We start from the raw sequence: 14,908 nt of genomic DNA, 5'->3' as shown, positions 1-14,908 counted from the left end.
CTGAGACTTGCTCAGGTTTTCATTTTAGTACATAACACAGCTAGTCGCTGCAACTGCATTTCTCCCTGCTGTGCAGGACCTGGGACTCTCCTGCATCTCACACCAGGGAAGTAGGAGGTCCTGTGCACAGGGTCCCCAGGCAAGCTCACTTGGGTTCTGGTCCTGGCTAGGGAAAAACTTTGGGCAAAGGGACTTCTTAGCTTCCTGCATGCCTGTTCCCTGTGCCCCTCTTGAACGCAAGCTGTTGAGTCAAACTAAAAACTTTCCCTCTTGGATTTAATTTGAGTTGTTAAACCATGTTAAAGTCCTATCTATCTTGTCTGCAGCAATATTTTACCATAAGGAAGTGAATGAGAATGCAACAGTGCATTAGGGCTCTGTGCACAGAGCTGCACAAGACAAGATCACCTTTGAGGGCTTTTGCCTTCCTGTTCTGGACTGGCATGGTCTTGGGCACAGCTGACAGCAGCTACAGTACATAGCTACCCACAGCCCCACATCTATCTTTGAGAAATTAGCTCTTGATCTTTTGGATTATCCTCAGGAAAGAGGAGGCGTGCAGGAACTTCTCTGACTACTAACAGTTCTCTCTGACACCAGGGGGGAAGTACAGCACAGAACCAAGGCATCACGTAAAACATACAGGGCAAAAAAGACATGGGGATGTGCAACAGTTATCACTTTCAAACATGGTAACGTGACGCGTGTCCTTCCCTTACCATAAAAGCAAACAAGGCATCACTGGATGCTGCTCAGTGGTGCTACACCACTTCCTCCACCTCTGATTCTGCCTGCTGAGCACAGAAACTAGAAGGAAAACTGCTCAGCACCATCTGTGAAGGGATTTTTCAGGCAGCCAGTTAAGCAGCTTTACAAATCTCATTCCCCTGCACTAGTCCTGTGGGACACAAGTAAGTGGAGAATCCTGGCCTAGGTGCTCAGATCAGAGAGGATCAACAAGATTGACAGCCAGCCATCATTATTCTACATGGCACCTCTACGCCTTAAATGGTCCTGCTTTGCAATGGCACTCTGCTCTCACGGGAACATGTGCCCTTCAAATCCCTCAGGCAAACATAGCTATGCTCACTTCTACCTCTACTTCCTCCTTGCTTGCTCTCAAAGAACAGCCAGAGAAGAGGAGAGTTGTGTCCTGCCAGGGAACTAACTCAAAAGCCAAAATTAGTAAATCACTGTGCACATGATGACAGCAAATGCCAAAGGCCACTCCTATGTATCACTATAAAAAATAACATTAATTGGGATGCTTTGCAATTTCCTGTACAACCCATAATTAGGTTAGATAAGAAACTAGCAGTGTCTAAGTGCTATAAATGTCTAAATTAAGTTATTTTGAAAGTGCTCGGCACTTTGACATTTGAGAGTTCAGAGTAATTGGGGTATTGAAATAAAATTGCTTCTGTTATTTAAAAGGTCATTATCTTCTTCGGGTAGATATATAAGGACTATTTTCCACTCTACTGAGCTGTTCTATTTGGTACAATTAGACCTGCTTGAGTAGATTTCTAGTGGGCCTCCTCCCACTTATCACAGTCCCAGCACTGCCACAAGGAAGGTCCTGTAAATATACAGCCCAAATACAGAGTATATATTCAGCTCATAATCGGGCTCTGAAGAGCCAAGAGCTGTGCGGAGCTTCAGACAGACACCCACCATGAACAGCACAGGCTGCTACACCCAGCAAGGTGGCAACTGAGTCATTACACAACAAAAGTCAACAAATGCCAGGTTACAGGCAGAAGCCAGCCTGCTGGGCAGACAAAGGCGTTGGAGCAAATCAGAGTTTCGCCTTCCCAACCAAATTACCTCATAGTCTGGCAGCAACTATGGTTATTTCAATAACACTGCTGGAATCCCTTGTTTACAACATGCATGGTCCCACTGTCACAATAAAGATATGCCTTTTGCTTGCTTCCCAGATCTGGTGCTCTGCAACTGTGACAGTCAAAGATGGGAACTTACATGACTACACCTTGACTGCATTTTATTTTGGTTAGTCCAGCAGTGTCAGTAAAATAAGGGGGTATAAAGACATAGACATTGGCAGAGGAGATTTAACTTATCACCACCTCTCCACTAGAGACTGCCACAGCCAGGAGACCATGGGGAATGGACTGAGCACAGGAGTGGCCGGAGAGCACTGTTCATTGCAGTGGCTTAATCCCTGCGCTCCGCCCATGAGAGCTGAGCATCCCACCAAAACTGGAGTAGCTATGGGAGCATGACTTTTCGTTGTCCCTCTTGGCTAGGGAACAGGTGTACAAGGGAGAAGCAAAGTCCTTAGAGTCTCCTGTCCAAGCTGAACAAGGAGACAATTTCTGACCTGAAACAGGGAAAGTTCTCATGCTGCTGTTGCAGTCACCCACACAGAGACAGCTTGTCCCCCATCCATAAGAGCTCATGATGTTCTTTCCACCACAGGACTCACCTGACATCCTCAGCTCCAGCCACCCAGCCAGCACACTCACCGTTGCTCCCTCAGTGACTGTCCTACAACAACAACCCGTCACATGCATAGGGTTGTAACACTTGAGTATGAAACACATCAAGTGATGACTGAACACAGGCATAGCTGTCCCCATCATAAGGCCTACATTTGCTCAATACTCATTACAGCAAATATTACTCATGGTTACCAAGATCCCAATGTACTGCTGAAGGCTGCGTTACCAAGATCCCAATGTACTGCTGAAGGCTGCCTGGTTCCAGATGCCAAGTTTCCATAAGACATTTAACTCCAGTGCAGGGAATGAGGGGGTTCCCTTTTAAAAACTTCATGTGGCAAATTTCCAGGAGCCTCCTGACACTTGGGAAGAGCTCTGATGACAACAAGTGTAGGGAAGGTTGGCATTCCTCCATGTCATGGTTTAACTCCAACCAGCAACTAAGCACCACACAGCCGCTCACTCACTTCCCCCCCAACCCAGTGGGATGGGGGAGAGAATCAGAAAAAAAAGTAAAACTCGCGGGTTGAGATAAGAACGGTTTAATAGAACAGAAAAGAAGAAACTAATAATGATAAAGATAACACTAATAAAATGATAACAGTAATAATAGAAGGATTGGAATATACAAATGATACCCAGTGCAATTGCTCACCACCCACCGATCAATGCCCAGTTAGCCCCTGAGCGGTGATCCCCACTGCCCCACCCCCCCAGTTTATATACTAGATGTTGCATCACATGGTATGGAATACCCCTTTGGCCACTTTGGGTCAGCTGCCTTGGCTGTGTCCCCTCCCAACTTCTTGTGCCCCTCCAGCCTTCTTGCTGGCTGGGCATCAGAAGCTGAAAAATCCTTGACTTTAGACTAAACATTACTTAGCAACAACTGAAAACATCAGTGTTACCAACGTTCTTTTTATACCTAGCTCAAAAACATAGCACTATACCAGCTACTAGGAAGACAATTAACTCTATCCCAGCTGAAATCAGGACACTCCACCAGTCCTGTTCTCTCTCACACCTCCCCATCAGCCTACCTGATGTCAATGACAGTAATTGCTATGCAAACATCTGAAGAGTGACACCATAATGCAACAACTAGTCTGATCCTTAAGTGATGTGTGTGACCATAAGCAAACAAATCACTCCACCTACCTGGCTCAGAGGTGCTCAGTACCAAGTGGGAGGAGACAAGAGAGCTGGGATCAGGTCCAGAGCTTTTCTGGGCTCCTTTTTCAACTTTCTTTGGATGTCCCTCCCAAAAAATGAGAGACAAGCATAACAGGCTGCATTTTCATGCAGAAGGGAGCATATTCCTGCAAATTATTTTAGCTCATATGGCTCTCAGATAACTTCCCTTGTGACAGCCATAGGCAATCATGAATGAGATGATCTTCTCACCAATACCCTCTTGTAACAAGCTTTGAGATCCCTGTATGAAAAGGACTTGGAAACAGTAGCACATGGTGACAATCACAGGGGAAACTTTCCTGTGGGAGTTACAGATCGGTTTGCATGGGTTTCTCAAAAAAGGTTTGAGCAAATTCTTTTTTATGAGGATGCAAAGGCCCGGCAATGCACAGGCAGCTCTGGTGTTTAGTAGCCAACAGAAAGCTACAGAAATCAGCCAGTATTTAATGCTCACTGTAACATTTATAAGACTTCTATCGCCGAACAAGGAAGCAAGATCATCTATGCAATAACCAAATAAGTGTGATTAAGGCATTTTAGGGTTTATGATCCTCGATTAGATTAAACTGATTTTTAAAGTCACATAAAGGTTGTGCTGTTCCACATTTCTCTTCTTGTTTTCCCTACAGGGCAGAGGTAAGACTGTGCCTTTTTTCTGCATTTCTTATCCTAATGGGATTGGATTTCTTTTAAGGGTAATTCTCACCCTGAGCTACTTACCCCTTGCAAAAGTTGGTTCGGAGATAATTACAACACTCTGTTGATGTTCACACTGTGCCACTTACAGCAACAATGGAGTTGTGCTCAAAGTATTTGCTGTGGAATTGCTCTACTTGCTTAATTTTTCAAGCATGTTCTAGATCTGCTACCCCTACATCCCACGCGGCCCTGAGAGAATGAGTATCACATCAGGATACCCACCAAGTAGGCACCACTACTGCCCCTGAGCTAGCACCAAGTCTTGTCTATGTGTCAGTGAAAGCTACCTCCACATCTAGAGCTGAGAGAATTTCATGGACATTCATCATTTATCAAATACACAGGACACCAACGCAAATATAAAAGTAGGTGCTTGTAAGAGCATTAGTTTCAGCTAATTGTTCAACCATATATTACAACTTTCTAGCAAAAAGTTCATGTCACAGAGACTTGCCTGCAGAAAAATGACCAGGTAGCACTCTACCACTGTTGCACACACTGGCTGTATCAGACCTAGGGAATGTGATGACTGCAACATGCTTACATTTGTGCCTTAACTCTGCAAGCAAGGAGTGGTGCTTTTGGTACTCACAGTATGAATTTCTTCCCATGACTTACAACTCTGAGGAAAGAGCCTCTAGAGCTAGAGAAGAAACCAAAACTTTTTCAACCAAAAAATCACTCCTAACCAGAATTTTCACCAGGGGGAAATTGCAACCCACTTCTATCCATTCGCCTTTTATATTCTCCCAAATTACAACTCCCTGAACATTAGAACAAGCTTGACTCAGGAAGACATTAGTTGGTAACCTGCTGACTTCCATTCACACTTGCACACTTTGGATTTGTTCTAGTGATCCAAAACAGCTGATGCACCTCATCCTTCTCTTGAAGATGTAAGACAACTGATGTTAGGCACAAGGAGATGAGCCTGTCAAATCCATGCATGGCTAGCCTACAGCTAGCCTCTTCTTACACCAAACAAAGTCAGGTTGATGTCTAGAGCATTGGAGCCATTAGTACAGCTGTCCAGGCTGCAAAGTAGGTGCCAGTGCCGGCTCTAGGAAAGGAAGTATCTGTTATTTGCAGACAGGCTGCATGAAAAGGCTAAAGGAGGAGACACAATTAGCAAGCTATCAAGATGCATACTAGGTAAATTAAAACATAGGTAGTGAGCTTCTTTCATGGCTCTTAATCACCTTTATCATGGTTCAGTAAAGCTGTATTCACAGCTGACAGGAGTCCAAGTATCCAAATCACAGGTTATTTTTAAGGAATGTGCAGAAGGAAGAGGAAAGAAACAGTGTACTTAATTTTGTTGAATTCTGTGACAATTGACCTTTCCCCAGTCCTCAAGAAAAGGAAAGATGGGCATGGTCCACCTTTGCTCCATAGGGTTACTTTGATTGCAAAAACTTTGGTGCGTTTTGGCCTGTTTTCAGTGTATGTTTCACTGAGCACAGAAAGGATAGTATTTGAGACATCAAGTCACACACTTGGAGGTTAGAAAGGATAACCAGCCAGGTCATCTGTGTAGACATAATACAGTCTTCCTTGTATGTCTGCATCACGAGCTAGCCTCTAATTACTACATTTTCTACAGGCAATTACCTCACTCACTGTGGAGGTTAGACCAAGCTGTGGGGTGGGTTAGGGCGGGGACATGTCTCAGCACTTAGTAAGGAAGGAAGCTGTTTGCCATAGGCAGTCTTTCTCATTCAGCAACATAATTCAAAATAAGAGTCATTAACAAAGCAGTGCCCTACAAGAAGAAGAAAGTTGATGGTGTAGTTAGAAGACAACTGGTAAAAACCTGTCTCCTAATCCAGATTCTTTCAAATGATGCTGGCAAGTCTCTAGCACCAAGATTTTGGCATATAGCAGTTCCTCACGTTCCTCAATCTCTGACTGCCCAGTGCAGCACACACAGGACTACAATCCTGCAGTGCTAACCAGTCCCAGTGTAGCGGAAATCAGGGAACTCTCCCAGCTCTGTCTGTTCAGGGCTGTGTTTGGTGGTATGAACACAAGGGCCTTCATGGCCATAATGTCCTTCGTGTTCTTCCTGGCTCTGCCCTGACCCAGTCTGTGATGTTCAGGAAGTGGCTCTGCCTAAGTGGGTACTCAGCCCTTCTGTGTGTAAGATAAGATACTCAATTTCTTTACCAGGTCAAGGAGGGGCAGGGGAGAGAGGGAGCTAGGTTGTCAGTTTAGCTCCTTCAAATTATCGTAACATGTTAAGGAGCTTGATTTTTCACAGTTCCTCCATCTCCATTAGGGACACAAATGGCACTTAAATTTATTATGCCACAAATACCCACTTCTACCATGCAGGGTGATTGTGAAGGTAAATCTTGAAGTACGTTTTATACACTGATATTCCACAGATCATCTAGACAAAGCTAGGAAAGAAGGCAGTGAAGGAGGAGAATGAAAGAATATGTTAACCAACTGTGTCAGATCTTCATCCTCACCCATTCCATGCATTTTGCCTGCCTTGCTCACTACGAAAAAAACAAGTCAGAGATTAGGAAACTAAAGATTGCACTGTAACACATGTCCACAATGGGGCTGGATAAAGGCACCACTATCAACCTGGGAATTCCTACCTTTACTTTGCAAACAAAATAGCTTTTCAGAAGGCATGCATACATTTTCATGCAGATTCAGGGAAGGAGGAAGAGTAGGAATGGATATATTAACATACCTGCATGTTAGTAAGAACAAAGATACCGCAACAAACTCACTTAACATCTGTTTAAAGCCTCAGTATTTTCTGATCTCATGTTATTAAAATTAGAATATGTGAATTTTATTAAGCTACATTGCTCTTTGGCATAATCAAGGCAGTTTTATTTGCTAGCTATTATTTGTGAAATACAATGTTTTATGCCAAACTCAATATCTAAAATAACATTTAAAATACAAAAGTTTTCACAGGACAAATACTGCAAAATCTCATTGTCTATGTGCATGTCTGTCAGTGTCTCTCACAACTTTGGAGTCCATTCTCTAATTTCAATCAGACTTGACTGCAGGGTCAGTCCAACAACTCCTTTGAGATTCAGTCTGCAACCATAGGCTTCCAGTTTCTCTGATTCTTTCATGCTCTGAAGGGTAATTTTCTCTCCATCCAAAAGGCTGAAAAAACAAGAGTTCTTGGCTATTTCTTCCTACCCATCCACAGACCAGCAGCAGACTCTTCCCCAGCTATCACCAACTAGGAGCTTGGAGGAATTTCTTGAGAAAGAAAGAAAAAGAGAAAAAAGTTTAAGAACAAGACACAGATAGGATCAATGCTTTCTCCTGTATGTGTAGCCATTAGGAGGATGCAACATTCAGGGGAGTAGGTTATCTTTTATGTTAAATTTGAAGAACACTGATATAGAGTAGACAAAGATTTGTACTTCAAAGACTGAACTTAGAATTGGATCCAAACTTTCCTGGAGTTCAGTGGGTTAGTTGTGAACAATCTAGCCAGATCAGAAGCTCTTACTCTTCTCTGAGACTCTATGAATGTTAAATAACCTACTGGCCAGATTCAGAATTCAGACTTGTTAGCACATAACATCATGGCTTCAGCCACTGAAATCTCTGCTGCATGCAGTGCCACCAACACTAATGAAACTAACCCTCCCCTGCAAACTTTCCCACTTTCAATGCATATAAGCATTACACTCATGAAATGCTCTAAATCTGAGCATGCAGAATATAGGAATCATTTCAGCAACTATCAAAATGCCAACACTTTTGGAGAGAAAGACAGCAACTGTTTTATACAGTACATCGTAACATCCTGGAGTAGGAGATAACAACAACTATTACAGCCAGATGAAACTGCAGGAGGGGGATTGCGTAAACTCAAACACTGCTGGCTGTGCAAACTGAGTGGAGTTTAACAACAAAGCTGTCCATTGGCCAAAATCTTCCCATTTACATTTTAGGGAGACAGTACCTCCAGCAACTCCTAGGGTAGAGTTTTTTCTATGGTGCAGAGATAGTGTAGCAGCTACTGATCTCTACAGCTATTCTAGCTGAAACCTGCTATTTCTCCTGGGTTGTCTGTCTGACCACTGACTGCCCCAACATCCTTCACTTAATACAGTTAGCCAGGCCAACTCCCAAGTGTCTGCATTTGACTGAGAGTGACTCGACTGAGATTTAAGAAAAAAAAACAACCAAACAAAAAAACCCAAAAAACCAAACCACAACACAAACCACCAAAAAACCCAACAACAACAAAACCCAAACCACAAAACCTAACAGTAATACTAACTCCAGAATAAAATAAAAACCCCTGCCGATTTGGGGCTGGGTGAAGACCCCGAGGCTGGCGCAGTGCCCTCCACTGGACAGCGGCTGCAATGCAAAGGGAAGGACAGTACCTCGATACAGCCAGCGCTGTCACCGCTGGGCTGGTCTTACTTGGTTTTCCAGTCAAGGCAAGGCTGGGATTCAGTTCCCGACAGAGAACAAGATGTTTTCCACACTTGTTACCTGTTGTGTGGTTCAAAAATAAATATTTAGAAAGTGTCTGGGGGCAGCATGGATGGGATTGTTATTATTTACGGTCAGCAAGTTGTTAAGTTGAGAACAAATATATTTAATCTCAGCCTGTGCTGTTGTAAAATAGGCCCATCCCAATTTAATTTGTGGCTATGATAGTTACATGTGCTGACGTGCGGCTGTATCAATTGTGTGCTAAATTGGATTTGTGTATTATTGCTTTCTAAATTGCATGCCTAGTTCAGCAAAATTGTTCATCAGTTTTCACTGGCTCTATGCTTAATAAGATGCCCCACAATACCTTGCTGCCAGGATATAATACAGCCCATAATTGCCTAGTAAAAAGAAATTACATAAAGCCCTGGTATTATCAACTTATCTAAATCTGCTCATAACAGAACCAATAATTAAATGCTGAGAACATTTCACATACACACACATACATACACACACACTTAACAACATAACTCAATCATAGTTACTTTGGTCTTTTTAATGGCTGTGTTTTGTATTAATTTTATTTTCTTTAATGCATAGAATGAGATGTGGGAATATTGGGCCATTTAAAATAATTCTGAAGTCATATGAATGGTTTAAGGGAGCATGTCACTGCTTTGATTACACCTCTCAACTCTTTATTAAACGCTGTTGCTGTATGCATCTGAGAACATGCATCCTTATGCCCACGTGCAAACAGGTGTGTGTGTCTACACGTCACCAGATGCCTGGGGTCAGTGCATGTCTTCTACAATCCTTTCTGAAAAAGCCACAAACAGGAGTATTCTGCTGTGCTCCCATGGGCAGCTTTTAAGTCCTCGTTCAGAAAACTGTTTAAGATATAAATTTTAAAAATAGCTAAAATCTCAGTTTGTTCAGAGACATGCCTATGTGATCGTACCTGAGTAAATAGGACATGGAAATTTCTGCCACAGGAAGTTGTGGACAAGAACTTAGGAAATTCTTAAAACAAATTGGATGTTTCTACATGTAGAAAGAATCTGCAAAATGATTACAGAATACTACAAGGACTTTGGAAGGAATGTTGAGTCTTTTGCGTTGACTTACAGCAATCTCTGATTAGAGACCACAATGAAGCCAAATATGTAGCTACCACAGCCAGACTATCTCACATCTGGGATCTCTGGTGTTCTTGCACGTTCCCTAGAAGCATCTGGCTCTAGCTACTCTGATACATGACAAAAGGTAGGATGGGCATCTGGTTTGACATTAGCAATATGCCTCTGTATGTATAAAGATTTTCACACAGCAATCTAAGTAATGTAGATGCCAAGTTCCATGAACAGCATTTCTGAAGATCTCAGTGGTAATGCCCAATTACTGTATAATATCTTTTTATGCAGATGTTACATCTATAGCTCTTTATTTATGCAAATTGTATGCCTAAAATTGAAGTAATAGAGAATGTCTGTAATGAGGATCACAGCAAATAAGGGGTGTAAATTATACATACTAACAACATAATTCCTTTCTCTTATAAAATGTGCTTGTGAAAAGAAGCAAGCTGTGCTATTTAGGATGTGCCTTTAAAGCTCCCTGGCAGGTTTCAGCTCCTGTATTTGTTAGAACAGAGAAGTGAGCTTGGGGTGGTTTTAATACCAGTCCACACCGTAGCCCCATCATGTTATTAACCTCAGCTCTGCGAGAACTCCCAGGTATCAACTTCAGCTTGGCACAGCCTTGAATGAACAGCTCCATGCACTAGGGTGTGTTGCTGGCCTCCAACAGTTTGAAGGGCCTCTGACCTCATTTAAGGTGGCAAGGACAACAAACTTCCATGTTCCATCCCAGGGCAGGATCTGGCACTGGCCATTCTGACATTATGCCAGTATACTTTAGTACAGACCATCAACAGAGGTGCCAAGGGAATGGGCTTTCTGGAGCCAGGATAGTTCATTAGTTTCATAGGTTTATGCAGCAAGGTGGTCTATCAAGCTTGACAGAACCTGTGACAGAGCCTATGAAGAAGCTTTCAGCTTCATCCAGGCTGGATGTGGCCATGAGACTGGTGGCTCAGGGCTGCTCTCTGTCTCTAAGGTAGGGCAGTGGCTGCCCGCTACTTCTGCTGATTACAGTAACAGAATGGTAACAGTTACCTGCACCACCTCTACTTCACACCACTGTGCCCACACACCCTCTTCTTCCTCAAGACCAAACAAGGTCTGCAGCACACAGTCACACTGCAGTTCACAGCCCACTCTGTAGTCATACCTGTGTTGCCTGGCTCTTCCATTGTGCCTCTCTGCAGTCTCAGTCCAGCAGCTTGGTCTGTGGCATTGGTGTATTCAGTCTTCCACAGCTGTGCCGGGAAGAGGGCAAAAACAGAAAAAGCATGGATTATAACAATGCAGCAAGAGAGAGATGCAGCTGCCTGCTTCCCAGCAAGGGGTGGAAATTGGACTTCTAACATCAGAACAGGATTTTGCAGTCATCTCTCCCTCTGCCACCATGCTGCAGGGCATCACACTGGAGAAATGCATGCAGGGAGCTAGTAGGGTTGTGAGGCTGACACACTAATAAGGATGCCAGTAAACCAGGAAGCTCTCCCACCAGACTGGAGGTGGAATCAGCAGTGAATTCCTGCTCCTGAGAAAGTATGACTTAATAAACTGAGCTGTGAACCAACTCTCAGAAACCAGACTCAAACATATTTCTGATGGACAATATAATTTTTGCTTTTAAAACCACACCAGAATGAAAAGCGCATTTTCAAAACTCTTCCTGAATGGCAAATACTCTTCCATTGAGGAGGATAAAAATTGATAGGAAGCAAACATTTTACTCTGATTGTCAGCTTCTGCCCTGTGCTGCCCTGTTAAGAAAGTGGCATGGGCTTTTAGTAGTTCTGTCTCTCCATTTAGGATGCAAAGTTCTGCCTCTGGTCTACAGTGAATCAGGATTCCCTTTCCTCTCTCCCATCCACCTACCCTCACCACTCCATCTGTGCTTCCTGTGATGATGATGCTGCGTGTGTCCCAGTCCATCACTTCAGCAAAACAACAGCAAACAATACGGCATTCGGGGCTGCAGGTGGTGTTAACACTTGCAAGAAGCTGGCCATTGACTGTCCACAGATACAGGTAAGATCCAGCACAAGAGATAATATCACCCTGTAACAAAGCAAGAGGCAGTGTTTCAAAATCCTACACTCATCCTCCTCACAACCCTTAAGTGCTGATTATAAATTACAGAGTTGCTCTGACTTAAATTCTGACCTTTGTTTTGCTTCTGGGCAGATGATGTAAACCAGAGAAAGTAAAAATGACTTTTTTTTCTCGTGAAAAATTCTGATATTTTTACATGGTAGAAATCCAAAACAACTGTCTCAGATTTAGCAAGATAATGCAGAAACGAAGGGGCGTTTACATTTTTTAAATGAAAACATTTATTTAAATGTTCCCTTCCTATTTTCCAGAAAATCCAGGCTTTTAGCAAAAAAAGCTGACCTAGCTGCTGTCAGGGACGGGGACTGTGCACAGGGAATGCCTAGCACAGGTTCTGGGCCAGGGCTAGTGCTCTTAAGTTCTACAGATAAGCATTCTCTTAAACAAGGACATGGTGTTCACCTGCTTAGCTGCGAGCCTTTGGTGATTTCATAATCCTCCTCTGCCCCTCACAGGGAATTTAATGTCATCGCATATTTAGACTGTGTTTTCCATTTGACCAACGACCAGGTCAGCATTCAGTGACCTGCACTTCTGATGCACAAAACATCCTTTGCAAATGAATCCCTCCTCTCCTCTCCCTTCCATGTAGGTGCATAATCTTACCAAAGACTGCGCGTAAGGAGCAAATACACAGGTAATCCCTTAGCGGCAAGAAACACACAGAACCAAGAGCCAATGCTGCATTTTTAAATGATCTTATCAAAAGTGCATTCTGATCAACTTACTAATTGAAATTCCACCTAACCTTTCCACCTTTGATGCATACTAAGAACCAACTAAATAGAACACTGTCAGCAAAGTAATCTGATTCTTGCAAAGGCCAGCGTGCCCTTAAATTAGCAGCATGCATCTGGTTTAAATCAACTAACACTGTACTTCACCCCTGCCTGATTTGGGGCCAGGGCTCTTCACACTGCAGGGCAGAATTCTGAAGATAAAACAAGGATAGCGCATTCGAAACACAGTTGCCAATAATTAAAGAGATTAAATTTCAGCTACATTATCTGCATGAGAGTACAAAATGTCCAGGCATTTGGTAATGATCTACAGTTTTTTCAGGTCTAGACCAGGGATTTAAAACTAACTGAAATCATTCATTACAGCAAACTTTTACAATTCTCCTTAGCTTATAAACTTTTTGGGACAGCCTTTTTATTTTGTGTCTACGTGATACAAACACCATGAGATTTGGATCTATAAACGGAGCTTCTAGATGCTCAAGCAAATATAGAAACTAACAATCACGTAACAAAGAAGTGTATAGGGTTCTTATTTCATAGGTTCATTCTCTTTCACTTTCAGAAAGTATGTGGTTCAGAAATTTGTTTCCTTCAAAAGTTTGCTTCAAATCATTCTGCATTTTCCAGGAAAAAAGCTTTGTTACCAGACATGTAATTTTGTGTCAATCAACATACATAATTAGCACAATGAAAACATTTTGTTGCTATATTCATGTTATAATATATAAATATATAGAGAAAATTTAAACAAAAACACTTTTCAGAATGAAGCATCCTGTTCTGCTAACGTCAAAAAGAGTTTGTTCATACACAACATATGGACCCCTTCATCTTTTTTAACTTGAAGTTTCAGTTGTACTTTCTTAAGGTTTCTCCTCTTTTAAATGAACCTTTCTGCAGACTACTGTCCAATCAGTTTAACCATTTGCACTCCAACAAGCTGGAGAGCTGTGCTTGGATCAGTCGCCAGACTGTTCCGGCACAGACCACCTCGGTTTTGGACAGCTCCAGAAGAGCAGGCTACCAACTAAAAAGGCTACTGTCAACGGTGGGCTGGGACATAGAAAGGAAAGGACTTCATCCTATTGGGGTCTCAAGCCCATGCTCTGTGCCAGCCCACCCACTCACTTCTGAATGCTTGGGACTGCTTCAGCTGACTTCATAAGGAACACCAGGGTATTCTGAACTGGCGTGCTGAAGCCACTAGCCATTTTACACTAACCAGGACCTCTGGGGCTGGGAGCCGAGCTGGCACTGAACAGACCAATTAATCCCCACCCTCAATTACTAACCATCAGACTGCATGGTTAATAAAGATCTGATATGAGATGATTGTTTTGGCACAGACTAAGTAGAGAATGTCTACTTGGTTTCTTACTGCTATGAACACAATTTTGCCTTTCTTGGTGCAAGTTCCAGTACTGGATCCAACCTCGAATTGTCTGAGCAGCTGGAACGCTGCTCTGGTTTATTAACAGAGACAGAAAACACAAACGTGCAAGCAATATTTTTGGGAGGTAGAAGGTTGGAAAGAATCTCATCCAGAGTGTTTATAGTAAAATCCAATACAGAATATTTTCCTATCAACATGCATGCAATTCTGGCCAGGCACAGACCACAACAGTGTTATACCCACTGCTATCAAGAGCTCCCCCTGCACCTGAGAGTAGAAGGGAAAGCAAAAAGCCAACATCGTTACCACAAAGGTGTAAGGTAGTTGTCAGCTGAGGTGGCAGACTGAAGTCTAATATGTCTCAGCTGACATGGCTCTGCTGCATGAATGTCAGGAGAAATTAATGAAATAATGGAGTGAATAAGGTTATGGGTGAGCCAAAGCCAGGGGCTACTAGGATAATACTTCATGCTCCATAAATGAAAAGTTGTTTAATCCTGCTATCTACCCATCCAAAGATGCTTCTACTCAGCTACTCAGTCTAAGATGTTGCTTTTAGTGCTTGCCTCTCATCATTAAGAACACTATTAGCAATCTCTGTAGAAAGAAAAAAAAAAATCAATGTATCAGACTCTCAGGATGTTTTTATGTTGGGAAGAGCACCCATTAAATTATTATGAAATGTTCATGGATGCATCAGAAAAAAGATGATAAATGAAGATCTTA

At 42.7% G+C, this 14,908-nt stretch overlaps 2 protein-coding genes across 3 annotated transcripts in view; one reads left to right on the top strand and one right to left on the bottom strand.

The window, feature by feature from the left end:
• The window catches only part of LOC104322770 (V-set and transmembrane domain-containing protein 4), a 95,073-nt gene that overhangs the window by 43,520 nt on the left and 36,645 nt on the right, over positions 1–14,908 (top strand). The gene's annotated exons all lie outside the window — the stretch shown is intronic.
• The window catches only part of WDFY4 (WDFY family member 4), a 149,186-nt gene continuing 137,269 nt past the window's right edge, over positions 2,992–14,908 (bottom strand). Inside the window, exons 59-62 of the mRNA XM_069796554.1 lie at positions 11,810–11,992; positions 11,094–11,181; positions 8,744–8,855; positions 2,992–7,598 (exon numbers count right to left, since the gene is read on the bottom strand). Of these exons, the coding sequence (XP_069652655.1) occupies positions 7,532–7,598; positions 8,744–8,855; positions 11,094–11,181; positions 11,810–11,992 (450 nt within the window). The 3' untranslated portion in view covers positions 2,992–7,531. The remainder of the gene's footprint in view (positions 7,599–8,743; positions 8,856–11,093; positions 11,182–11,809; positions 11,993–14,908) is intronic.

This window comes from Haliaeetus albicilla, chromosome 11, assembly GCF_947461875.1.
Source record: "Haliaeetus albicilla chromosome 11, bHalAlb1.1, whole genome shotgun sequence".
NCBI classification, from domain to species: Eukaryota; Metazoa; Chordata; class Aves; order Accipitriformes; family Accipitridae; genus Haliaeetus; species Haliaeetus albicilla.
The sequence above is the reverse complement of the archived record's forward strand: the minus strand, read 5'-3'. Positions and strand labels throughout refer to the sequence as shown.